At 44.6% G+C, this 27,407-nt stretch overlaps 1 protein-coding gene across 3 annotated transcripts; it reads right to left on the reverse strand.

Annotated features, from left to right (window-relative positions):
• Positions 1-1,367: 1,367 nt before the first annotated feature.
• Positions 1,368-25,822, reverse strand: USP40 (ubiquitin specific peptidase 40). Of its 3 annotated transcripts, XR_015289525.1 has the most exons (33): positions 25,738-25,822; positions 23,868-24,084; positions 23,571-23,638; positions 22,704-22,817; positions 21,751-21,915; positions 21,171-21,317; positions 19,514-19,657; positions 18,388-18,516; positions 18,026-18,127; positions 17,349-17,456; positions 16,503-16,818; positions 15,999-16,080; positions 15,019-15,190; positions 14,452-14,536; positions 13,635-13,705; positions 12,513-12,832; positions 11,890-12,016; positions 11,502-11,559; positions 11,157-11,210; positions 10,661-10,749; positions 10,162-10,248; positions 9,669-9,705; positions 9,112-9,176; positions 8,942-9,016; positions 8,419-8,545; positions 7,229-7,323; positions 7,099-7,133; positions 5,971-6,089; positions 5,407-5,472; positions 4,980-5,190; positions 4,761-4,856; positions 3,888-3,982; positions 1,368-3,387 (listed from the first exon to the last, which is right to left on the reverse strand). XR_015289525.1 is itself a non-coding variant. In XM_023930554.2 (32 exons), exons 2-32 carry the CDS (start codon positions 24,064-24,066, stop codon positions 3,282-3,284), a joined length of 3,729 nt encoding a protein of 1,242 aa, XP_023786322.2. In that variant the 5' UTR covers positions 24,067-24,084; positions 25,738-25,822; the 3' UTR covers positions 1,368-3,281. The 3 variants fall into 3 exon arrangements, 2 of the variants coding, with proteins under 2 accessions (XP_023786322.2, XP_023786324.2); XM_023930554.2 differs by lacking the exon at positions 7,099-7,133; XM_023930556.2 differs by lacking the exons at positions 7,099-7,133; positions 25,738-25,822 and adding an exon at positions 24,384-24,520.
• Positions 25,823-27,407: the final 1,585 nt, after the last annotated feature.

Below are 27,407 nucleotides of genomic sequence, written 5' to 3' on the forward strand. Positions count from 1 at the left end.
CCAGAAGAGCAGCTGGGGCTGCCCCTGGACCCCTGGAAGTGCCCAAGGCCAGGCTGGACATTGGGGCTTGGAGCAGCCTGGGATAGTGGAAAGTGTCCCTGCCATGGCGTGGCACTGGTTCACCTGTTCATTCCAACCCACACCTTTCTTTTAAAGAACCAGATTTGGGAATAAAGAGAGGCATTACAAAGCAAATCACTCTGGCTGTGGTGCAGGTATTGAAATTTTTCCAGCAAAAGGGAAGCAGACACTTCCATGCCAAATGGGTAATTTCAGCTGGGCTCCTGCCAGCAGGTGCTCAAGGGAAGGGAATTTTATATCACCCCCAGGCCACTGCTGCTGAGGTTCCCAGACAGGCTGTGACTCCAGGATCTGGTGATCCTGGGAAGGACAGGAGATGTTGACAGCTTCCACATCTGAGGGCAGCAGAAGAAGACTCAGAGGAAGCAAGAACAAGTGGGAAGAAGCTGCTCTGGCAGAGAGGGATGTTTATTTTGGGTTTGTGTGGTTTATCTTTTTCCACTGACTCCCTATGAAGCATCTGAGATGCCTGAGGAGGAATCTTGGGGGGGAAGTTTAAACTTGGCCTCATTTGCCCATTTTCCTGCAGAGGCACCCCAAGGAAGCACAGCTCCATTTAACTGAAGAGCCAAAAGCCAGGGGTCATGGCTTCACCACCCTCACAGGGAAGGATTTCTTCCCAATATCCATTTAACCCTGCTAATCCTCTTGGAAATGCCATGAATTCTGCATCACCCTTGTCTGGAAGGATGCTGAGAGAAATGTAGGAATCTTTCAGCTCAGCTCTGGGAGATTTCCTGGGAGAAATTCCTGGTTTCTGGAAACCCCCAGTCTTCTGGTCTAGAATCCCAGAAAGGTCTGAGCAAGATGGGAGGAGCAGATGACCAGAAAGAAAAAAAAATGAAACAAACAGAACCCTAAAAAGAATTAATTTCCCAGAAAGTGGATTAATAGTCTCTAGAAGCTAACTGCTAATTTCAGTCAAAATCAGTTACTCAAAATAACCAGTCCAAACAATGCATTAAAATTGGGATAAAAAAAAAAATTCCAAGGCTTTTTCTAAGTCTCCAGCATGGCTTTAATTTGTGTCCTGATGGAGGAACCTTCCCTGCCATCCTCAGTCCTTCCTCTACAGGGACTGGAAACATGGGACAAAGCAAAGCTGCTCCTGCACTCAGCCCTGAGCTAGGACCAAGCCAGAAGCCTCAGGAAAAGACAACAGCCACAGGGAATGGGGACACCTCCCCCAGAGATGGGAATGTTGGTTAGAAAAGCTAATTAATACTCAATGTCAGAAACCATTTTGCACCATTCCCAAGCAGTGAGACATCCAGAGACAACCCAACTAGGCAGATAAAAATGACATTTTATTTTGTGAAGAACACTTGAAAAAGAAAGATGGAAGCTCTTCCAGGCTTTGCAAATAACCATCAGAACCCACGGAGTCACAAAGACTCAGCTTCCAAAAGGTGTTTCCTCTCCCCAGCCTTGTTTTCCATGAACTCTCTCATTGTGGAATGGCCCACAAGAGTTTTAAGGAAAAAAACCCAAAAATCATTTTGAGCCAACATTAGAAATGATCAAAGATTGGTTCAGTGCAGGCGCTGCTACATTACACTTGAACAAAAGGCACAAAATTCCCACTTGGAATTTGCATTTCAATTTCTCTAAACTTGGTGTTCTCAAGCAGAGGCCAGAGTTATTCAAGAGGGGAAGGTTGAGCTCAGTCCAGCAAGAACCAGAGGAACCGAAGTGACAGTAAATAAATCCAATGGGCTGGAACCACGTGGGAACATAAACCTTTGGAATCAGCACCTCTGATCCCTACTGTAAACCCAGGTTCCCAAGAACACCTGATACGGAAAGAAGGCGACACAAATTAAGATGGGAAAACATCCACTGCCCTCCCTCGGGCAGAAAATGTATCCATGCAACTGGGATTTCAGGATTCAAGTGAGTGAGGACATTAAACACCCCCTTCTGCAGAGCATCAAGCACAGGAGCACCTGCTGAACTCTAAAGATATGCAGAGAAATAAATAATTGTGTGTTTCACGGTGCTTTTCACTTCTTTTTTTGCTGATAGCAGTGTCAGTTTTTATTTTTATGCTGTCTGAAATACCAGAATAGTGTTAACCTATAAAAGGTACATGAAAAAAATCTCATGTTAGCCAAAATCTGAGGAATCTGCTCAACTGGCAGCTCCTGCTACAAAATCTACACATACAGCAAATAGATCAAATATTTACTGCAGCCCCCAAAAGCAAGCTTCTGTTTTGTCCTGTCATGAGCACAGATTTAATTAAGGATAATCAGGCTCACTTTGGAGTTCATACTTCAGAGCCTTTGAGCTGGAGCCCAGCTCAGTGAGCTGCTCAAAGTCAGCTCAGGACACCAAGAGAAACAGGTTCTCCAACGTAACAGGGTATCAGGACAGCTGGAAGGATGAGAAATGCGGGAAATTCCTCTGAAGAGGAGCACTGAAAATAAACACAAGCCTTTTTCCTGAGTACAGTAAAACCCACTGAAGAACAAACATCAGATCTGTCCATTTGTTCCAACCATTTTGTCTGTTAATGAAGTTTAGGGTCAAAAAAAACACCCTAGAAAGTGAAAAGTGATGTTTCTGGGCAACAAAACAAGCCCCAGAAACTGCAAAATCTAAGATTTTGTCCCTATTATTCCATATCACAACAGGTCTACAGGTTTTACATCTTGACAGATCCTGGACTTGCTCTTTTTGAGCCAATTTCTTACACTTTGCTCAGAGATTTCCATATTCCCTTCATTCTTATGGCTGACTCCAGCTCCTACAGACTTAGGTTTAGAGATAAAGAGGGAAAAGCAAATTCTGATATCAGCAGCAACTTCAGTGATCAGAGATGGGAAAAAATTCTAAAAAGAGATGATTATGACTGCATTAAATCTCAGTAGTGATGGTGCAAGAGGTCACATCTGACCCAACCAAGTGTTTGGGGTGGTTACAAAAGAGTCACTGAGGGGTTATACAATATATCAATCCTTTTCCTCCTCCATAAAGTGCATTTACTCAGCCTGAGAGTAAGTACCACACTGAGAAAGGGAACTTAAAGCACTTCCCCAAGAGAGAGCAGAAGAAAATCCGAGTTATCCTGAGTCCTACAGCCAGTTTGTGCCTCAGGGATCCTTGAAGACACTTGGGGAAAGCCCCTCTTGCTGCTGGAGCTGAGGCCCTGCAGGCCAGGTTAGTACAGGGTGGTGTGGGCAGAGCAGCTCCTGGTGCTATCTGAAAACCCCCACGTTGATGGAAAGAGCGACCTCTGGTTTGCGGGGCTTCGTGGGGAGCTTCTCCTCAGGGAAAAAGGGATCCTGGACACGCTCCTGCCGGCTGGAAAACAGAAATACACAGTTAATGTTTAGTGCTGGGCCTTAGCAGGGTGAGCCTGGCCTGAACTCTGAGCTCCAGTGAGCTGTGAAAACAGCCTGTGCAAGGCCAGGCCAGCCAAGGGTTCATTTTCACCTCCATGGTGCATCCCAGGAAGAAAAACCACCAGGGAGAGGAACACTGAGAGCCAGGAGCTTGAATTATCCAAGTGCTCCCTGCAGGATTACTGGAACTGTGTGCTCTGACAGCACCCAGCTACCACTGGCCTCAAAAATTATCCAATTAGCCTGAATCATAGAAAGATCTGGATTTCAAAGGACCTTAAGGACCAACCCAGTGCCACCCCCTGGCATGGGCAGGGATGCCTTCCACTGTCCCAGTTGCTCCAAACTCCTTCTAACCTGGCCTTGGACACTTCCAAGGACAGGGCAGCCACAGATCTTCTGAGAAGCCACAAACATTTTGGGTATTTCAGAAGAAAAATGAAACTAAGTGCTCACTACCTTTTCCTCTTTTCCAGAGCCAGCTGCCTTTGCTTCTCTTTCCCAATGTCATCCCTGATGGTGCTGAAGTCCTTGGTGTCATCAAGGAGAAGGTTCTGTTATGAAAATGGTTTGGAGAGATTAGGTTGGAGATTTGGACTGGAGAGATCCAAGTCAGAAGGACAAACTATCTCCCAGCTGTTCCTTGACTGACACATTAAATTTCCAGATTGTTCCTTCTGACTAGTTTTGCACTGATTCATTTCAAGTTAATTAGAATTGCAATGGCTTGAGTTGGAAGAGAACTTAAAGATGATCCAGTCCCACCCTTGCCATGGGCAGGGACATCTTCCACTATTCCAGGTTGCTCCAAGCTCCATCCAACCTCGCCAGGAACACTTCCAGGGATGGATTTTTTCCAATAGGCTAAAACAGCAGGAGAGAACATGACATTTTTCTCCTACTGCTCTAAAACCCAGCTGGAATGTTCTTTCCTTCTAACTAAGCCTGACTTCTAGCTCAGAGTTCAATGTTGAATAATTCCTTTTCACACCTTAAAATAGAACTGTCATAGTTCAGTAACCTATAATAAGTAAAAGGTTTGTATCTATATTGTGATTTTTAAAGGGCACTTCCTTGGATTTTACTCAGAATCAAAAAAAAAAAAAAAAAAAAAAGTCTAAAAATGAGGGCAAGAAAAAAGACCCAGGAGAAAAAGGAAAAGCAGCAGCAGCAAGAAATTTCCTATCAACACAATGCAATGTCCAAACCCATATCCCAGTACTCTTAGAAATGCAGAAGGATGAGGGAAAACCAGGAAGAAATGAAGACACTGTAAAGGGGACATTGCCTGAACCCAATCCTCATGCAACAATTAAATCCAGGGAAATTTACCTTCACCCCAATGATGTCTCCATCCTTCAGGTGATAAGGTGCTACCTGCAAACTCTCGTGCTTTTTCCTCTTTTTCCTCTTGGAGATTTGCTGTGTCTGAATAAAATCAAAAGCAGAAGAGTATGGAATTCTCCTTAAATTAAATCCCTAAGTAACTGCAGCCCATGCAACACAAGCTCCTCTCCCACAGCTGTTGGATTCTGTCATTCCAGATCTTACCCAGCTAGATATTGGCAGCCACTCAAATCTCTCAGGGAAGTATTTGGCTATTTCAATTTTATCTACAGGGAGGCAATAGTGAGAAGCCACTCTTTGCCTCAGAGCCCAGGTCGTGCATTCCTTGGAGATATCCCACACCAAATCCCGGGAGTCGAAGTAGTCCCTCTCTCCTGGTATTCCCATCTGGACTCGTAGCAGCAGCTCGTGGGGGCTGGCAGTAGGATGAGAGAATGGAAATTCTTGTGAACTATGCTTTCAGAATTCCCAGCCTTCCCCCCCTCTCCTCCCTCACTTTGTGGAAAACAATAAACAACCTCCAAGGCTTTCCCACATCCTGAGAGCTCTGACATAAAATGCTGCTCAGTTAAGGCTTCCCTCAAATGCAGAGCTGTAAGAAACAAGGGAAATAAAGATCTTGAGCTCCTACCCCAAATTCTCTTCTTCTTGCAAGGGTTCTATGCAGATTTCCACTCTGGCCCCCAGCCTGTAGTCACTGAAAAGAGAACAGAGATTGTCTACATGGCTCTGGAGCCGGGCTGGGAGAGCTGGGGGTGCTCACCTGGAGAAGAGAAGGCTCCTAGGAGAGGTCAGAGCCCCTTCTGGGGCCTAAAGGGGCTCCAGGAGAGCTGGAGGGGGACTGGGGACAAGGGATGGAGGGACAGCAAAAGGGGGAATGGCTTCCCAGTGCCAGAGGGCAGGGATAGATAGGATATTGGGAATTGTTCCCTGTGAGGGTGGGCAGGCCCTGGCACAGGGTGCCCAGAGCAGCTGGGGCTGCCCCTCGATCCCTGGAAATGTCCAAGGCCAGGTGGGACACTGGGGTTTGTAGCAGCCTGGGACGGTGGGAGGTGTCCCTGTCTGCGGCAAGGGGATGGTCTTTAAGATCCTTGCTGATCTTTAAGGTCCTTTCTACCCCAGACTGAGCTGATGAACCCCCCCCACCCCAATCCATCCCACATCCAGCCTGCTGCACATTCCCCAGGAAACCCACCTGAGTTTCCGCTTGTTGTCCCGGAGGAGCTTCCCAGGGCGTTTGCTGTCCACTGTCCAAGCTCTGAGGAATGAGGGCAGGGGCACAACCTGCTCCTGGCAGCAGGGTAAGGTCAGAGCCTGAAAAACAGAAATACTGCATCAATAATTTTAGCATCCAGTCTCCCTGGAAAAATAGAACACCACTGGATTAACTCTCAAAAAAGAGGTCAAGGTATTGAGATTTATTCCACACCAGCTGTTGCTTGTGGCTATAAGCAAAATATTCACTTCTCAACCTCAAAGGGAGTTTGATTTCCCTCCCTCTCAACAATTCTCAACTTCCATTTCCAAAGTACCCAATTTCTTTTTTTAACCAAAATCTGAACAACTGGGAGGGAATGAGGCTGTTGCAATCATTGCCCCAGTCTCTGGCCAAGTGCTGAGCTCCTCTAAGCCCTTCCCAAGGACACAGCCCTTCCCATGCTCAGCCAATTCCTCCTCATTCAAGATGCAAACAGTTCTCCACAGCAGTAGCCCGGCAGAGCCCAAAACTGAAATTATACCTCCCAAAAAAAAATCAGTGTTGGTATGGAGCAGAATCAGGTGAGAGATCCTTCCCCATGCAGTCCAAGTAGAAAATCAACTGCTTAAACCACACAAAGCCTTTTTGTAGGATGAGGTGGAGGACATTTTTGTGGGTTTGGGGTGGGTTTTGGGTTTAGTTTTTTCTTTTGGGGTGTTTTGCTTGGTTTGGTTTTTAGTTTATTAAAATCATACAAAGGTATTCTAATTTCTGGCCAAGCAAAACGAGCCAGACTGCCCTGGCTGACAAACCTGTGCACCCCAAAGCAATTCTTTATTCATCAGATTCCACATACAGAAATTAAAAAAAAAAAAAAAAAAAGCATAAAACTAATACAGGAACAATGTGGAAATGACAAAGTGGCTTTTTAGGAGGTGCTTGTTATGTGTGTACTTCCCATGGAGAGATTTTTCACTGAAATGAAGACAAAAAGCTGCAAGGTAGAGCTTCAGCTGAAGTGCAACGAGGCTCCTGCAGGCCAGGGCATGTGACAGGAGGATGGGGACAGCAGGGACACTAAGGAAGTGTCTGAGCTACGTGCTCCAGCTGCCTCTTGGTACTTACCAGTGACCATGGCATAAATGCCATGGCACAACAGACTGGAGACAGGGGAAAAGGAAATAAAAAAGAGCTGTTAATGGAGCTCAAGTCATCACAGCGCTGCTGCACAGTCCAACACAGGAGAACAGCTAACCTGCATCTTCAGGTCTTCCAGAGACGCCTCTCCTGCTACCTCTATCCTGCCAGCATAACAGAGATCCAGGCCTGGGTGGGCAGGTTCTGGTGGAGCTTTGAAATGGGGGAGAGGGAAGAGGAAGAAACAAATAACAGAAGAGTCAACATGATTTGTATAGTCCTGAGAGATAACAGTCACTTCACAGTCACATTTCACTTAGAGAAGGAGTCTGGAGTCCACTTAGAATATCCAGGAATCCCAGACTGGTTTGAGTTGGAAAGGACCTTACAGGTCACCTCATTCCAACCCCCTGCCATGGCCATATCCAGCACACAAAATACATCCCAGTAATTTCCCAACAGTTCCTACACAGCTCCAATCCTGCAAATTTCAGGACTAGAAGCAGTTATTCCCATTTATAAATAGTGTTATTTACTGGTTAAACCAACTGCAAGCAGAGCTGAATTTCTCTTAGCTCCACTACTGAAACCAACAGGGGAAAAGTGAAAACTGAGAAAAGGTTTGAGGCAGAAGGAGAAAAATGCAAAGAAAATTTCTACAAAGAGAGGGGTCCTGCCCTGCAGCACAGCTCAGCACCAGAAGAATATTACTTTTAATACAAAATGAAAAATCAATTTGTTCCCCATTTTCCAATTCTCTTATTTCCACTTCATCTTCTTCTCCCTTCTCAAACCTCACTTGATTTTGCTGCCCTGGCTTGTTTTGAATTTGGATTTGACCTTTAGGAGAACAAACATGTTAAAACACTGCATTTCAGGTCTTGATACTATGCAAATTTTACCCATCCCTCCTTTTACAGCTTCCCAAAAAGCAACACAGCCTGAAGGGAATTAAATGTGCCTTCAGGAGTCTGGCATTTGAGGCCAATCACATCTGTGCTCATGAAGGAGATGCTTTACAATGCTACCACTGCCCTCAGTACAGAGACTGACAAATAAAGAGCCCCTGCTACAAGATTTAGTGGGGCTTTGAGCAAATCCAGATGAGGAACATCCCCACAACAGGATTATCCAACATTTACGTCCAAAACTGCATCTGTCTCCTGAGTGGTCCTTCCACCATAACCTTGATGCAAGTCATGCAGCCCCTCCTAGGTTTCAGGAGGGTTTTAAGGCTTTGGATTAAAATTTGGGTTTGACTCAAATAGCAAGCACAGACTATTCCTTTCAAAGCCTGGCCAAGCTCACCTGCTGCAGCAGACACCTGCAAAGCCTCCATCTTCCAGGTGATCCCATTCACCTGGTCTTCTGCTTTTTCTCCATGTTTCTTACAGCTTGAAGGCTTCAGCCACCAGATGGGGATTTTCAGGAAACCCTGGAATAGAAAATACCAAGTGGCTCAAGTGTGTGCAGACAAGGAGAAATTTCACCTTTAGCAAAGGAAGAGAGAGAAGATTTGTTTAAAACTAAGCTTTTGGAACAGGCTGCCCAGGGAAGTGGAGGAGTCACCACTCCTGGAAGTGTCCAAAGAATGAGTGGATGTGAATGAGCTGGGGATGTGATTTCATGGGAACATAGTGATGGTGCAGAAATAACAATGCTACGATTCTGCAAGGGACTCAGGGTCAGGTAGGACAGGGCTTGGGGCAACCTGGGACAGGGGGAGGTGTCCCTGACATGGCAGGGTGGCACTGGATGGGCTTTAAGGTCCCTCCAAACCCAAAGTACTCTGAAATTCCAAGTCTGCAGACATTGCCCAATCTCCTTTTACCTTTCCTGGAAGCTTCCCTTCGGTTATAACCAAAGTGTCTCCTCTGCAAACATTGAGTTCCTTCAGGGTGGCATTCTGCAGGAAGAGAAAGGACAGGATCCCTGTCAGCCCACACCTGCCTTTGTCCCCAGGGAGCAAAGAACCAATGGATTAAAACAGGCTCCTCTTACTTCCTGACTTAATGCTTCCCCTGCTTCGTAGCACCAGTCAAGCCTTCTCAAATGCCAGTTGTCACCTACCAAAACCCAAAAAGACACACACAGAAAACTAAGTAGTCAATAATGGCACTGTGGGAAAATATTACAAAACTCTTAACAAGCATCAAGGGTCCTTTTTCTTTTGTTCTTTATTTTTATTTGCCTTTTAAACACAACTCTGACTAAATGAATTATCACTTTCATCTTCCCCAGACCTTCTGCTGTATGAAAATCATCTTTTCATTTTATTATATTTTATTTTGAAAATAATCTTTTATTTTCCTCACCTATCTAATTATTTTCCCTGGTTTCAGAAGAGAATTCCCATGTGTCAAATTATCATTTGAATCTATGACAAGCTCCTTGGAATAAAAAACTACATTATAAAGACTTTGCATTTAGAATTCTTTCCCTTCCTCACATTACAATGGCACACAGATCATTGAAACACACTTACAGGGTTTAGGGTAGAAAGAGCTGTCTTAAAAATATTAAAAATTCCTTTTAAATATGTAAATAGCACAACTAACCTGATAATCCAGATTTCTCTAGCATTAAATTGAGACACTGAAAAAATAAACACAGAGGAGAGTGCTGTCAATGATGAAGATGGGAAATAAATCTTTCAGCAAATCTATGTTAGAATTTTCTGACATGAAGAGTGACTGATTGCTGGTCAATTCTTAAAACAATATAATTGGACAGACAAGATGTATTTGGACTATATATTAAACCCTTTACAGATGAGATGGCTTTTCAGGCAAAAAATTCACCACATCAGCTGAGCCAGCTTTCCCAAACTGGTAAAAAATTAAATGGGTGATGTCAGTTTGTTCCTTGACTTGAATAAATTCTGCCCTGGAGTTTGCAGATGTAACTTTTTTAAAAGTTAAAGCTGCAAATTCAACATGGGACTGGTAGCACCAAAGTTCCCTTCACTCTGTGCATGGCTCTTCCCAACTCCTCAGCCTCCAGTTCCGTGCAAGGAATGTTGTCCAGGAGCTTGGGAGCAGCCAGCCTTACCTCTCTGACAGAGGCAGTCTCCTCCACAACTATCTCCATCTCTGGGCTGCAGCTTTGGTCACTCCCAACCATGAAGTACAGGAAGAGCTGAAAACCCAAACGCTAACTATCAGAATAAATATGGAAGTGTAAGAACAATTCCTGTGGCAAGAATGTCATCAAACAGCACTACAACAGCACAAAAAGCCAAGATAGTTGAGTTATGGCCATCAGCAGATCCTCATTAGCCACCCCTGGTCTCTAGAAATGCACAACTACTCCTTCCCCTGCACATCAAGGCCAGGTTGGACACTGGGGCTTGGAGCATCCTGGGCTAGTAGAAGGCATCCCTGCCCACGGCAGGAGGTGGAATTGGATGCATTTTAAGGCCCCTTCCAACCCAAACCATTCTGGGATATTTACAACTTGCACATTCTAAGAGCAATATCCCCCTTTTTTTAACTTTACTCTCTTTAGGAAAGTCCCTGCACCAGGCTCCTCCCATCCCACACTGCTGTACCTGAGTGGAAGTTGGAGCTTTCCCACGGCACAGCCCAAGCAAGCTTCCCATCTTCAGTTCTGCTTCCTTGACCGTGTAATCCTCAGGAACTTCAGGGAGGACAAATAAAAACATCAGTTTTATCATCCTCAGAGCAAGCTAAAAACCTTCAGTACCCTCTGGAAAGCTTAACTTGCTCAGCCCTGACAGCAGATCTGTGAGTGTCCTATGAGGAGAACAAAGGCATGGAGATCTCTGAGAGTCCATCAGAAGCACAGGTGGATTAGGGATGTGAGCAGTAAAACCAAGCTGGACATTTCAGTTTAACCCCTACATCTGTATTAGTACTTTTAATTAACTTTAAACTGGGGGAAAACAAATCCCACAGAACTGGTTCAGTTAAGCCTGGGAAACAGTGGAGTTATTGGCAGGTACTTCTGCCAGGAAAGGACAAACAGAGGCTCAGAATCTCCCCAGTGGATTTCTTACAGAACAGTTATGCAATAAATGAATTTACCTGGAGACAGAAGTTTCCCATTGCCACTAACAGGTCTAAGACAGCTCTCAGTTGCTGCAGCAAAAAGGGCAGGAAAGAGAGAAGTATTAAGTAATTCAAATAGGAATAAAATAGGAATTTGGCTCAGAATTTCAGACAAGTAACACCTTTAAGATTGATTACAAGAGGTTTATCTTAGAGGCCTCTCTCTGTGACATCAAAAATATTACTGGAGAGAGACTCCTCGAGTCTGCATCAACAGCCTCAGCTTTTATTCTTTCACTGAAAGGAGAATTATACACTAAACCTGCTCAAAAGCCAGCAAATTGTAACATTAGCAGATTGACAAAGCAGCTGAACACCTACCCAGCTCCTCCTCCAGCTGAAGCTCCCGGATCGCTTTCATTTTGATATCTGACATCATCTAAAAGACAGGGACATTAAAAGGGATATGAACAGCCTGGAATGCCACCAACACCCCTGCTTGTTCAAGTGCCAGTGCACAAAGATAATCCTTCCCCATCTCTTTTAGCTTTGGCTACTGACACCACCTCAAACTTCCATTTATAAATGGAAGAAAGAGAAAACTGTTTGACACTATAACACTGCACTGCACTGCCTGCAAATATCCCAGGGATTGTAACTCTGAGCTCAACACTAATTTCTGCAGGGAAAAACTTCATCCCTGAGGCTTAAATCAAATGAGCTGGGCCAAGTGCAGTGAACAAGCTGTTCAGGAAAGCAGAATCCTTACCGTGTCAATAGTGGCAGTGATTTTAACGTGTTTCTCCTCCTCTTCCTCCCCACAGAAGTTTTTCACTTGGAGCCAGCTGATGTCATAGGTGAAGGCAGTCAAATTCCCACTTGCCACGTTGACAAAGCTGTGGGAACCAGCAATGCAAAGTCAGTCAGAGATGGGAAAACCAAACCTTGGCAGGGCTACATCACTCACCAGCACAGCTCCCAAATAAATGGATGATGCCAGAGCTGTTCATAGTGATTGCATCCCACAGAGCAGAGGCCTCAGGGAGCACAGAGTGTCATGAGACCCCAGATTTGCCCTTGGCACCTTTGGATTCACTAAGCATGAGTTGCCCCCACCAGGTTTTTTCCCCCCTTTACAAGTGTAAATCAAAAGTTGTGACTGGTGCTACATTTTGAGGGCAAGAAAAATCTAACAGCTGAAAAATAGCTGGTCTGCAAAACTTAAGATGAAAATACTTGTATTTGTAAACTCAAAGTGATAACTAGTTACAAGAATATTGCTGTAAGCATCATTTACTTGCTGTTAGTATCATTTGAACTAAAAGGTTTTGCCAAAATTGCTTTTTTTTGTTGTTGTTGCTGTTTAATCATAGTCATAATCAAAAACCTTACCTCTGGTCATGGCTGTCTAAGATCAGCACGGAGCACCCATCCCTGAGCCCAACACTTCGGACTGTTTCCTTCATGTCTTCCTCATGGAAAACTTCCCAGTTCTTGGCTTCTCTGTCTGCTCCTGAGCCATTTTTGAGTATGATACCCCCTGCTGGAGCCAAGGCCGAGTGCAGCTGCCCCAGGCTGGTGCTGCAGGACACGACCAGCTGGGTCTCGCTGAAATGCTGCCCCTTGCCACCCTCGTTGTGCTCGGCCAAGCGAAGCACGTTGAGCACCACGGGCTCGTGCTCAGGGCCCGCCAACACCTTTGTGCCTCCAACCTGAGGGAAAGGAGGAAGGAATGCCAGCTTTGTGTGATCCAGGAAATACAGGAGAGACTGGGCAGCAAGAAGATTGAGACTCGCCCCTCACAAACAAACCATCTCAGACCAAATTTGTACTGAGCAAACAACCGGAGGAACCACAGGTGTTGGGAAGAGATGGCAAAATGTTATCCACAGAAGCTGTGGCTGCATCCCTGGAAGTGTCCAAGGCCAGCCTGGACAGGCCTTGGAGCAACCTGGGACAGTGGAAGGCTCTACCCCCATGGCAGGGGTAGAATGAGATCCTTAAGTCCCTTCCCAAACCATTCCATGGCAACAGCAGCTGGGAATCCAGTGGACACTTGGCAAAATCTAGAACACAGGAATTTAGCCCAAATGTTACTGAATATTGTGACTTTACATTTTAAAATCTTGGTCTTTCTGATATTCAACCCTAGTTCTTTGCTGAAGAAAATTTAATGGCACAAAAACTGCAATTAAAAAAACTATACCAAAAATAAAACCAATACAAACCTGTCTCTGTTACTACATGTTTGGGTGGTTTTGTTTGGGGTCTTTTTTTTTTTTTGTGAGAGAGCCAAAATAAAATGGATACTTTTATAATAAAAATTATTCCAAAGTAGCATTTTATTCCACTAGAGAGACAGAATAAAATGCTGTGCTTGACAACCACTTCTGGGTTAAGCAGAAGCCTTAAAGGAAGATGGAAAACTACAAAAGCAGCACAGGATTTCCAGGAGACCTTGCACAGTCTTATCTCTTCAGAGCTGACAGGGAAGGAAGTGTTTGGTTCCTTTACCTCTTTCCCATTCCAGACGAAGATGTCTGCTCCATCAGCCAGCCCAGTCCCATCCAGGGTCAGCTCATCTCCTAAAAATTAGGAGCAAATCATCAAGTTCTTGCTCCTCACAAACAGGGTCAGCAAGTTTTTAAAAGTCACTACACTTAAAGAACTGTGCAAGCAGGGGGAGGAATATTTAGAACAGCTCTGAGTGTCTCTCTATTTTGATGTCAACATCACAGAGAGTTGTGTTATGTTCTGGTTCAACACTGATTTTCTGAAGCTGACCACAGAGTACATAAAATTTAAAGTTCCTGAGTAAGATTTTAACGACTGACACTTAGAATTGCCTAACAAAGCAAAGCTGGAGACAAAAATGACAGTTTGAAAAACTGATGTACCCATAATAAATTAATGAACTCTATGTGAGCAGTTCCTTTACAAAATTCCTACTTCAGCTGAAGTCTAACCTACGTTTTCCTTTGATGTCACCCTGGCTCCTCTCTTCTATCCTCTCCTCCACCTATTAGGCCAATCCTATGAAAGCAAACATCCACAAGCAAATCAAGGGCGAAACACAGACTGATACATTCTCATCAGCAAATGTCCCTAACTTGCTGAAGATCTGCAGTCTTACTGCATTTCACAACAAAGATTTCACAGCAAAGTCTCAGAATCATTTGAGAGAAATAAATAATTTAAATAACTTATGAGTATGAGCCAGAAGAGTGTTCAGAAATACACATCTCCAGGACGGTTTATAGATGAAATCTTTGATGTCTGCAGGCATTAAAGTACAGCAATAGCATGGAAGCCTGGCATGCAGTGCTCTTACCATCAAGCACCTGGTACAGGTGTAATCCTGCTGGTAAAGGCTTGGCCATGCTGAGAACCATGTCACCTTCCCAAGATTCCAACATCTAATTGGGAAAAAAATAACCAGAAAAATTCTGTAAAATGACAGTGAGCAGTAACTCACAGCACTCACAATAATTACAATCTGCTGAACAGCCTGGCTCCCAAGATCACTTGCTGACATTTAACTGGTGACTCTTTGAAGAGACAAAGACAACTCTGACACAAAATGAAATATTGAGAATAAGCCTGGAGCTCTGCAAGTGTCAATCCATGGCCATGCACATGCTGCCCAAATATAATTAATTAGCTCATGTGAACTCTGAAGTGTCCATAGTTAAAATTCCACCAATTTCATGGCTTCAAGAACAGACCCCATACCACTCTTTCCTCCTGTTTAAACCCGTATGAAGTTTTTAGCCTCCTAAGCTCCATCTTCTGTCGAAAATTTCTTGTTGACACAAAGATTGCAGCATAAATATATTTGCAAAGGTTGCAGTGGCTCAAGTAAAAATGATGTTTGAATTCATCTGGTAAGAGCAGGTACCTGGAACACTGCCTGCCGAAGTTCTCCCAGTGTTTTCCTTCTGTCAATGGTCAAATCCACCACACTCTCTTTCCAGGAAAGTGAAGGATGCAAAGCCCCGTTGTGGAATCTGTAGCAGGAGCTCAGGTGGAGATGTAAATCAATGCCATTGTTTGCTGAGTCACATTCAGCTCTTTGGGAGAACAGCACAACAAATTGGTGAATTTAACACCAAACAGGTGTTTCTGTGTAGCAGTCCTGGAACTGATCCCCCCCAGGGCTACATTCCTCTCCTTTATACCTGTCCCTAGTTCTAGCAGCAAACATTTAAAACAATAAAGGAGTGGAATTCACTCAGAAACACAATCCCAGGATGGTTTTGGTTGGGAGGGACCTTAAAGCTCATCCAGCTCCACCCCTGCCATGGGCAGAGACACCTTTCCCTACCCCAGGTTGCTCCAAGACCCATCCAACCTGGCCTTGGACACTTCCAGGGATCCAGGGGCAGCCACAATCTTGTGTGAAATATCCCATCAACTGTCACTCTTGTGTCTGTATTTTGATATCTTAACTGTGATTCAGGTGTATCTGCACTTGTGTGTCCAACCTGAATACCACAAGCTCTTCACTTTTCTGGCAGAGAACAGCACTTCTCTGTAAATTCACCATAAACCAAGCCCTTCCCCCTTCTCCCTGTGCAGAACTCCCTGTGTGAACACAGTTAAGATAATGCATTCCACTCTCTTTCCAGAATTGCAGTGATTTTCAGCAGAAAACAGTACAATTTGAAACTGTATGTTTCCCTTGAAATTCCGTAGGCTGCCTGCTATCAGGGAAGGCAGGGAACCAGCAGAATGTGGATACAGAAATTATATTCCTCAATTAACCTCTATGACATTGCACCATTTGGGTTCTGACTCTGCTCAAGGAATTTCTTTCCTTTTGAATCCCTTAGGAGTCCTGCAGGTAAGAGCTGTTTGAGTACAGTGACACCAACACACCTCTTTTTTTGCAGCTCTGTATTAGCAGCATTCATTTCATTCAGCAGGTGCTCAGGAATTTGGTACCTTGGATTTCCTCGTGCTGCAACAAAAATAATACAGGCTTAAAATGTGGTTTGGCAAACAAGAAAAGTGATCAAGAGGAGACATTACAGTAATCACTGAAAGCTCAACTGCAAGATGATATAAAGAACAAACAAATGCTTTTACTCCTTCCAATCAACCCTTCCTTAAGGGAGCATAACACATAAATACCACTAACAATAACTTGTATTTCTTCCAGCTGGTGCTCTGCCATTATTTGTGGAGCATGCTAAAAACAAATTAGTCAGCTACAGCCAATTAAGAGGTCACCACCTCCTTGTATCTTCATTTAATTATTTTTTCAAATGATCACTATAAGGAAAACAGGGGGAAATAAAGCTTGGAAAGGACAAAGAAGCCCCCTAGAAAAAGAGGTGAAAACAGGAAGCCCCCTCAGAATCTACATAAGATTTTTTGTACCTTCAGGGGGCCTTTTCAGCTGAGCTTTTCTGTAGAACAGCATGTAGGCACTTTCTTTACCCTGGAATTGCTTCTCAATATCCTTCTCCTTGATGGGCTGGACTTTGGAATCATTCAGATCAAACCAGTGGCACCCAGCAGAAGCAGCCCTTGGCCTTGGGGGGTTCTTCTCACAGTTCCACTGGACATCATTTTTCTGGGAAGGGCTCTGGAGATTTTGTCCATGAGAATCCAGCCTGAACTTGTGTGCTTCCTTCAGGCCAACCTTACTTCCATCAGGAGTGAGCTGAAATATCTGAGGATGATTCTGCAAATACTGAAAAGGAAGCAAGGACAGGATGAAGACGCCAAGTGTTAAATGCAGCAGCCTGCAGGAAGCTGCTCCACCTGATTCTCCTCAAAGTAAAACACAAACCCCATTAATTCAACGCTCATTTTATGGTGCTTCCTCATGTTCACCTCTGTAAAAGCCTCACATCCACACTTCATACCTACATTTAAATATTTCTTGTGGAAACTGCAGGGAGGTCCCTTCAAAAAACAAGCTAACATCAGTTTTCCACCTACCTACAACACAAATGCTGAAGCCTTTTCCTTAAGACATCATAAAATACAGCAATCAATTGGAAAATTGGTTTTACTGGAAAAAAAAATACTAAAAGTCTCAGGCAAACAATTCCTCGTTAATCTTATGTTCACCAGCCTTCTAATTCACATTACAAACCTCTCCTTGCACATGCTAATCCAAGGGTCCATATTCTCAATTATCATCCTCTTGGCTATTCAATAAGAAAATGAATGATTATTAAAGTTATCTAAAACCAAAACTAGCAAACCTGTGATTACCTTTCGTAATGCTCCATATTGTTTTCTGTATTTCTTATTCCAGGACACCCCTTTCTTCTCCAGTAATTTCTGCCCTAATTGATCTACAGGAATTTGTTTAACTTCTTCCTGCAGAGAAACGAAAATCTAAGGTAAGATAAGCTACAGAAGTCAAGGGGTCAACACAAAGAAGCCAATTTTGAAGTGTTTTAATCATTCCTGGTTTTTAGCAAGCTGCTGTAGCATCATCTGGAGCTGTGTCAGAGGTGGTTTAGGTGGGATATCAGAGGAAGGTTCTTCTTTCAGTCTGTGGTGGAGCACTGCCCAGGCTCTCCAGGGAATGAGCACATTCCCAAGGCTGCCAGAGCTCCAGGACAGCACTCTCAGGAATGCACAGGTGGGACTGTTGGGGTGTCCATGCAGGGCCAGGAGCTGAATCAATGATCCTTGCAGGTTCCTTCCAACTCTGCATATTCTGATTCGTTTTGCAACAGCTTTGGTGAGCAGCTTTAGGAATGCTCCAAAAGGACCTTTCTCCATATAAGGAGTCACTGTTAATATTGAAGCCAAGTTTTAAATGCTTCACACTAAGTTCAGAAGAGCTCTGGACACTTAAGCCTGCCCACTCTCCCAAACACCAACCCCTTGCAGGTTCCCTAGCTCCAAAACCAAAGCAATGAACTCCTTACATACCATACCTCTGATAAAATCCTTTTCAAGACTGCCAGTGGGTTTTCTGTTTCTTTGGCATTCTCAGTGTCTCCTAAAGCCCTCTCTTCAATCAGCCCATCCTCTTCCTCCTGGGTAAGAAAGACACTCACAAATATTGTGGTTCCACACACAATTAGAGGGTTAGATTATTCTGTGTTGACATCATCATGCACAATTTCAGAGTTTGAAGGACATTCTAATAAACTGCCCTTCTCAATGAGGCCAATCACACAAAGCCTCATCAAAACATTAATTAATTAAGTCTGGATACAGATTCATCCAGTAGCTCTTAATGCTTTTCTGAAAAGTACAACCTTAAAAGCAAGGAAGAAAAATGTTTAGGACTTACTTGGAGCTGCCAGTTTCCTAATTCATCCACATCTCTGATATAAACATGATAGTGTCCTCCATAGCAGCCACCTTTGTGTATAATAACAGAGAAGAGCTCATACATGTACTCTGAATCATCCATTTCAGTCTTTAAAAAGAAAAACAATAATTGTAACAACAACCAAGGTCAGTCTCTCACATAAGGCCAGCTTTATACCTTCAGCATCACTTCAGACATTTCTCAGTGTGTTTGCATGTGCAGAGACTGAAACAGCTTTTGAGGGCTGGGGACACAAGGAAGGACTGGCACAAGCCATGGAGCAAGGCACAGGCTGATAAACCATAAAACCTCAGGACAGTTTGGGCTGGAGGGACCTTAAAATTCATCTGGGCTCTTGCCAAGGGAAGGGACAACTTCCACTAGCCCAGGTGGCTCCAAGACCTGTCCAAGCTGGCCTTGGACACTTCCAGGGATGGGGCAGCCACCACTTCCCTGGGCAATCTGTGTTTATTCAACAAGTAGGATTCTGAACCATACTGAAAATTCAAAATATTTTCAATTTCAATGCTTGTCCACAACGAAGCTTATTTTGTTTTAAAGAGGAGAGAGAGAAGCAACAACACCTAGAAACACTAAAACTGGGGAGGGGGAGAAAATGCCTCCTCAAATGCAAACACTGAGAAATTTCCAAGCTTGCACTGCAACACTTCAAGAAGAAAAATGTCTTTTCCATAACAGTGCCTCTGTTATGTTGTTGAAGGACCAAAATGTGTCACTGAGCAATGGCATAACTCAGTTTATAACCAGAAACGTATTTATGAATGCAAACACAGAGAAAAATGGAATAACTACAGGCACCTAAAGCACATATAGCTCAATTTATACATGATGCTATCAGAGAATAACCACACAAAAATAAATTTCCATTTCCAGATAATCTTCCTGTCAAGGAGAGGTTAGATAACTTTTGGGTAATTATTTTACCCTTCCCCCTTGTAGCTACAAGGTCGCTCAGTTCAAAAGTGAAGGAGGACACTACAGAGTTACTCAAATACCTGACAAAATGCAAAATAAGAGATAACCTTGAGCTGTGGGTTCTCTGCTGAGCATACAGAAACTTTTAACAAACATTACCAGTGCCCACCTGCTCACAGAAAGGCCTCAGGTTGATCTGGATGGGGAATGTGTAGCAACTCGTTTCCTTATACCTCTCACACTTCTCAAAGTCAAAGTTGAACCTCAGGAGGGAAATGGTGAGGAAGGGAGGCAGCTTGCGTAGTTTAGCAGACTGGGAAGGGATTTAAAAAAACACTTTAAGCACAGACTTAGAACAAAATTGTGCTTCCACCCTGCTGTGGTCAAATCCTTTTCCACCAAAGCTTTGTTACCACCAGAGACACAAGAAATGCCCTCATTTTTGAAATGTCTTCCCTGATTCTCAATTTCCCTCCCAAACCTAAAAGCCACCCAGATCTTCTCCCCTTGCTGAGCCCCACATCCTCCTTGATTGGTGATCACCAGTCCCATACTTGATCCTGCCACAGCAAATTAAGGTGAAATCCAGTCAGTAATGACAACTCCCTAGCCCATGGGCTCTATACAGGGAGTCACAGAACAACCAGGAGCTAAAGTGTCCCTCATTTCCACAGGGGTGCACCCTCCAGACAGGAAAGTCAGGAAAATCCATTTGAATGACTCCAGATTAATCCAGATCCAACCACTTGATGAGTGAGCACATCAAGAACCCTCTTGAGAAATAAAGCTAACCACCTTCTACCACCTGTGACAGCAGGTGTGGGTTCCATGGCCACATTTCCGAGTCTTTCCAACATCTCCATCCTCCCCTCCATTGGCAGAGGCACAACAGGAACACACACAGGGTTTAAGAAATCCCCTGAATTAGGAATTCCATTTGCATCCACAGCCTGGAAACCCTCATCTCTGTGATTTCCTAGCAAAATTCAGAGTTCCCATTCTCCTCCTGCATGGATGAGCACTTGTGAGAGGCAGACAACTTACCCTGTACTGCCTTGAACCCAGTCTAGTTAAACCCCAGCCAGCTCTTGAAATAAGACATGTGAGGCACTGCTGAGTGTTCCTGAGTTCCCAAGTCACTGATTAACCTGGCCTGACCTCTTCTTCCATTTGGACTACTCCCTCAACATCCAGAAGGCTGCCAGGTTTGGATTTCACCCATCCTGCAGGAGGCCAAGGGGCTGTGACCAGGGCAGAGTGCACCAGCAGCCTGAGTCTGCCTCCCTCCACAAAAACAGAGCAACAGATCCCATTCCCTGCACAGAGCAACAGCTGCTCATTGTTCTTCTCTCTCATTTGGGTTCTCCAGAAGTGAGAATCCATGATTTCTCATTGCATATTTTTACTTTATGCTTTAACTCATCTTTTAGCCAATCCCCCAAAATACCCAGAGCAAGGTGTAGCAGAGACGTTGAATGAGTCAACACTCTCCAAATTACACCAGACTCAGGGACAAAAAAACTGCAACAACATGTGGGAAATGAGCCACAGGAGCTTTCCTTGACATCCCTGCTGAAGTTTCATAGAATCCCTGAATGGTTTGGGGGTTGGAAGGGACCTTAAAACCCATCCAGTGCCACCCCCTGCTGTGGGCAGGGGGCCTTCCACTACCCCAGGATGCTCCAAGCCCAGCCTTAGACACTCCCAGGGGTGGAGCAGCCACAGCTGCTCAGGGCACCCTGTGCCAGGGCCTCCCCACTCTCACAGGAAAGAATTTTTTCCAATTATCCCATCTAGTTCTACATCATCCCACCCCAAAGTGTTACCTTTGAAGCTTCAACCAGTTTATCACAGGCTCCACATCGATACAAGTTGTCATTCTCAAAGTATTCTTCTTCCACATACATGTTCCAGAGGGCCTCCTCCAAGCCAGCCACACCTTTCACTGCCACTGTGAGGTCCAAGAAATCTTCCTGTGCAGAAAAGACAAGAAGAAACAAGGTTCTGAGGGGTCCAAGTTTGTGGTGATTAGAAAGATACCCATCCTACTCATCACATTGATGGGCAAAAAAACCTTGTACAGTCACAGAAATTGATTTTTAGAAACTGATTGTTTTAAATTACAAAGAGCATAATAGACTGTAAAGATATATTTTGCTATTACCTCACTGCACTCTGTGCTAACTACATCTATCAAAGGCAGGACTTGTGAACTCAGAAGATGCAAAACATTTGGGTTTTTTACCTACCATGTAGAAAATGCAGCCAAAGACAAAGTCCAGCACTCACCACCTGGATTCAACAAGGCACTCAACAGAGATGACATTATTTTTGGACTTTAAAAACAAGAACATTTAAAGCCAATAGCCCAAAGAGAACCCCACAGTGGAGGATCCCTGGCTTTACCTGTCTCTCACTGACGTTCTTGCACTCCTTACACACAATCTGGTTGACAACAATGCCATGGTACAGGCGGTTGATGAGGTCATGGCCTGACGTCCCCACGAGGGAAGTCTCCAAAGCACTGAAGAGGATCCTGTTCAACTCCTGCACATCATGCTGCCTCATCTCCTGCAACACAAAAACCAAACAGGAAGGAGTGCAACACTGCTGTGCTTGTCTTACAGCTTAAAAATAAGATTTCAAGTGTCCCAGTGTCTCAGTGGCTACTCATACATTTACTCCTTGAGTAATGAAGTACTACCTTTATTATTGTTATTTGTAATTTGGTTATGCTACAATCCACCTAAGACACTTTCACTTGGGTTTAATTATAGAATTCCAGAGTGGTTTGGGTTGGAAGGACATTAAAGATCATTTTTCTCCACTCCCTGCCATAGGCAGAGACACCTTCCACTATCCCAGGCCGCTTCAAGCTCGGATGTCCAGCCTGGCCTGGGACACTTCCAGGGATCCAGGGGCAGCCCCAGCTGCTCTGGGCACCCTGTGCCAGGGCCTGCCCACCCTCACAGGGAACAATTCCTTCCCAATATTCCATTTAAATTTCCTGCCCTCTGTCAATTTGAAGCCACTCCCTAGATTTAGATTAATCTCTGACTGACACAGTTCAACTTGAGTAAGAATCCAAGTAACTGAGGACAAGAAGCCTGTTGGAAAAACACTCCTGGAAAAACAAAGGAAAAGCTACTGGAATTGTATCTAAGAGAGTAATCATCTTTTGTTCCTCCCTGTAAACAACTGCCATGGACTCCACGTGGAGATCCAACAAAATACACCAAGATCTGACACAATTCAATGTCATCTCCGCAGCATGAAGGATTTTAAGATATTTCCTAAATGTCAGCCATCCAGAACCCATCTCTATCCAGGGAGAAGAGTGTGGGGAGGGGGACTGGCACCTCGTGGCTGCTCCAGCCGAAGCTCTCAGTGAGGTCTGTGGTGGATGCAGCCTGCTGGTCCAGGAGCAGGAGCTGAGCAAACAAGCGCTGCAGCTGCAGCGGGATTATCCGAACCTGGGAACAACAGCAAGGGAACACAGCCAGCATGTCAGGCACAGCCTTCAAAACAGTCATTTCAACAAAACCAGAAGCAATTTAGTACAAAGTTGGTGATAAACTACCCCTGACTATTTCATAACACACACTGCTCAGCTCACACCAAGCAATCACATTTTCTTCCCAAAAATCGCCAGTGCCTCACCTTACACAGCCAAGGAGAATGATTTGGGGTGGGAGGGACCTTAAAGCCCATCCCATCCTACCCCTGCCACAGGCAGGGACACCTTCCACTACCCCAGGGTGCTCCAAGCCCCAGTGTCCAACCTGGCCTTGGACACTTGCAGGGATCCAGGGGCAGCCACAGCTTCTCTGGGCACCCTGTGCCAGGGCCTGCCCACCCTCACAGCCAAGAATTTCTTCCCAGTATCCCATCCATCCCTGCCCCCTGGCAGCCATTCCAGTGGGAAGCCATTCCCTGTGTCCTGTCCCTCCACCCCTTGTCCCCAGTCCCTCCCCAGCTCTCCTGAAGGGCTTGGCGGTGCGGTCGAATGAGGCGGTGGGGGAGAACATCTCAGCAGAAAGAGACTCCATATCTGATTTCTGAAGCAAAACCTTACAGCAATGCAAGCTTAGATTGGTGTGAAAAATCCAGTATCAGCCAGACCAAACTGCCTCTCTGTGTCAAATTCAGGTTTTTACTCATTTTCACATGAACCATATTCCTCCAAATCAACATCAGACAGTGGCAAATAAGAAAATTCCCAGCACCTTTGCATCTGGTTTCCTGCTGTCATCCAGAGTCCCAAGTTCTTCAGGTCCCAGGGAGAACAAAGCCTCTGCAATTGGTAAAAAAATTATTATTTAAAAAGACAACATCCTCTCTTTAAAAATTTAATGTATTTTAATATCAAACACTTTGACTTTATTCTGCAATAATTTATGTAAAATTAAGTGTGTCCCAAAATCACCCGAGCTCACCATGTTTCTTAAATAAATAACCAGAAGTGCAACTCTTACTGAAATATCAATTCCAACAACATTTTAAGAAGGTTTTGAGCACCTCACCTCTAAATTCAGGTGTGAAAAGCAGAGTCTGCAGAAGGGAATTGAGGTAGCAGGTCCCACCCTGGTTTTTGATTCCACTGAGGTTGGTGAAATCCCTGGGAGCTGGAGGCTCAGACTCTCTGGGCTTTGATTTCTTCCCTTTCCCACAATGATTGTTGGAAATAAAGGAAAAGTCCTCTTCAAATAAGTCCCCAAACATTGTGAAGGCAGAAGAGTCCTTTAAAAAGGCAAAATAAGCATTTACTATTAAAAGATGTAGTTGGACCCACCCGCCTCAAATCCCCCCAGATAAACCTGGAAGCCCTGACTGAAAAATTTGTTTATAGTTTTTTTCCACCTTATTCTGGTCATTCTAACAATTAATCTGTGTCAAAGTGTAAATTAATGTAATAAAAAAAGGTGAATTAAAAGCACTTCCGTTATCACAGATCTGAGCAGACTTCTCACCAGGATCAAACCCACCACAATTCCATTTTGCACAAAGCTGTTTATTCCCACAAGTGAACTATCCCCTACCTTGGAATATCCTCATCCACCTCCTCCAAACCCCTGGGACTTTTTCATCTGAGACACTAAAGCAGAAAGATTTTAAAGTTTTACTTTCCCCATGAACATAAATAGGAACTAAATCACTTTGCATCAGCTTTTTCCCCTGTGAATGCAGCTTTTGACGGCCTTAAAATCTCTGTAGAGGCCCCTCCTCCCAAGCTGCTGGATGGAATTCCTGGGCTTGGCACTCATTCCCAGCTGCCTCCCAGTCCTTGTTCCTGCTTCCAGTCAGGCCTGTTGCACTTTAGCATTTAGATTCTTCTCCTCCCTGAATGCCCAGCAGCTCCTGAGTGGATGGTTTGTCCCAAAAAAGGGCCATATCCAGGAGACACCACCCACCCAGCACTCCAGAGAGTGCCAAATCCTCCCTCGCTCCTTATTTCTGGATCCTGGGAGCAGAGCACTGCTGCTGGCAGCCTCCCTCCCTTCCTGAAAAACCACACAGGAATAGCAATTGGAAGGGATTCTGGATGGCCCAGTACTTTCAGAGCACAGGGCCTCAAACTGGAATAAATCCGTGGCAGGAGAAACTAAAATCCTGAAATAAATCCATGGCAAGAGATCCCAAAACCTCTCTTATAAATCCATGACAGGAGATCCCAAAATTCTCTAACATTTCCATGGCAGGAGATCCACAAATCCCTCTACTAAACCCATGAAATTCCCAAACCCCTCTAATAGATCCATGGCAGGAGAGCACAAAAGCCTCTAATAAATCCATGACAGGAAATCCCCCAAACCCTTTAAGATAGCAATGACAAACGATCCCAATCCCCTGTAATAAATCTGACAGGAGATCCCAAACCTCCCTAATAAAACCATGGCAGGAGATCCCAAAAGTCTCTAATAAAGCCCTAAGATTCCCAAAGCCCTCTAATAAACCCATGCCCAGAGTCCCTAAAACCCTCTAATAAACCCATGCCAAAAGATCCCAAAGCCCTCAAAAAAACCCACAGCAGGAGATCCCAAACCCCTCTAATAAATCTGTGACAGGAGATCCCAAATTCCCCTAATAAAACCATGTCAGGAGTTCCCAAAATCCTTTAATAATCCCATGCCAGGAGTTCCTAGATCCATGCAGGAGATCCCAAACCCCTCTAATAAATCAATGAGAACAGATCCCAAAGCCCTCCAAAAAACCCACAGCAGGAGATCCCAAACCGCTCTAATAAATCTGTGAAAGGAGATCCCAAACCCCCCGAATAAACCCACGGCGGGACATTCCCAAGCCCCTCTAACAAAGCCATGCCAGGAGCCCCCCCCCAGCCGGACAGTCTGCCCCGGGCCGGCGGTCCCCGGCCCCTCAGGGCCCCTCACTCACGGTGCCGAACCAGGCCCTACCGCCACGGGGCCGCCGGCGCCGCCATATTTGTTGTGTGGCGCCGCGCAAAGCACGCTGGGACCGGCGGCCCGCGGTGGGGGCGCGGAGCATGCTGGGAGTTGTAGTTTTCCCGGCGTGAGGGCAGGGGGTGTCATGGGAATCTGTGGAACCTTTGTCACTGCAGCTGTCCCAGGACACACTCGATGAAGGCTTGGAGCAACCTGGGATGGTGGAAAGTGTATGTGAAAAACAGACTTGGCTCTTTAGAATTTTTAAAAGTTTACTAAGGGACAATGTCCAGTTCTGGGGTGTTTCTGGCTATTGGCCAAAGAGCACACCAGCAGATTAAGACAGTATTATCTATATACTGTTACATACTGAGGTACATGCATATTCATCTATTTCATACACTATTCAAACATTCTTGTGAGCTTTTTGATGTTTCAGGAGCTCTTTTGTTTGATTTTATACTCTGATTTATCTGCAGACATCCTCTGGGTTAAGTCTATATGTTTTATTTCTTCTTGTGTTTCTGTCTTGTTTCACACTCCCTGATAAGGATTTCTTCTATAATTCTTCTCCGTTGCCCTGGTTTGTGTCACTGTTATCACTTAGCGAGGCTGGTCAGCAGATGTAGGGGAAACAACATAATTTCTTTACACTATTCTCTTGGTTATATAGCAGCATTTTAACATTTCGTGTTTTGCTAAGGCCTATGATATAATACATTCATCACACCACTATTTCTACAAGCTCTGCGGTGCAAAACTAATAGATTGTGTTGCACTAACAAGCAGCTAAAACGAGTTACAAATTGTACCATATCCAAATACTTATGATCAATAACAGCATGTAAAAGTTAGTGTATAAATGCAAAAGCCAATATTATACTGTCATTTTTAACAGTGTCCCTACCCATGCCGCAGGGTGGAAAAGGATGAGCTTTAAGGTCCCTTCCAACCAAAACCATTCTGGCATTCTACAAAGACCAGTGCCCTTTTTCAAATGAACAGTTATTTTGTGTCATGGATTTATTATGGGGATTTTGGATCTCCTGTCAAGGATTTATTCAAGGCATTTGAGGACCACCTTTCATGGATTACAGGGGCTTCGGGATCGCTCTTCATGGGTTTATTTGAGGTGTTTGGGGATCTCTTTCTGGATTTGTTAGAAGGGTTTGGGGCTCTCTTTTCACGGATATATTAGGGGGATTTGGGATCTCCTGTTTATTAAACAGGAGATGGGTTTATTAAAGGATTTTGGGATCTCCTGTCATGGATTTCTTTGAGGTGTTTGGGAACCACCCTTCATGGATTTATTAGAGGGGTTTGGGGCTCTCTTTTCATGGATTTAGTAGAGGGTTTTTGGGATCTCTTTCTGGATTTCTTAGAAGGGTTTGGGGCAATGTCCTGGGGTGTAACCCCCATTGCCTTGTTTATGTCACATATTAAGTTCTTCACCTTTAAGACTGGCTCTGAGAGCAAAGAGAGAGAAGAAGAAGCCGAAGTCTGTGTTCAGAAAGAGCACTCACTGTCCCACATCCCGCTCCTGGACTGTGGTGTCTGCAGCACAGACAGACAGCGGGACAGAGATCTCCTTTGCTTTTAGTTAGTTTTTAGCTTGCTGAGGCAGAGAAGTTACCTGGACTGTTTTTTTTGTTTTTCCTCAGA

This window comes from Cyanistes caeruleus, chromosome 7 (assembly GCF_971803275.1).
Source record: "Cyanistes caeruleus chromosome 7, bCyaCae1.hap1.1, whole genome shotgun sequence".
Taxonomy (NCBI): Eukaryota; Metazoa; Chordata; class Aves; order Passeriformes; family Paridae; genus Cyanistes; species Cyanistes caeruleus.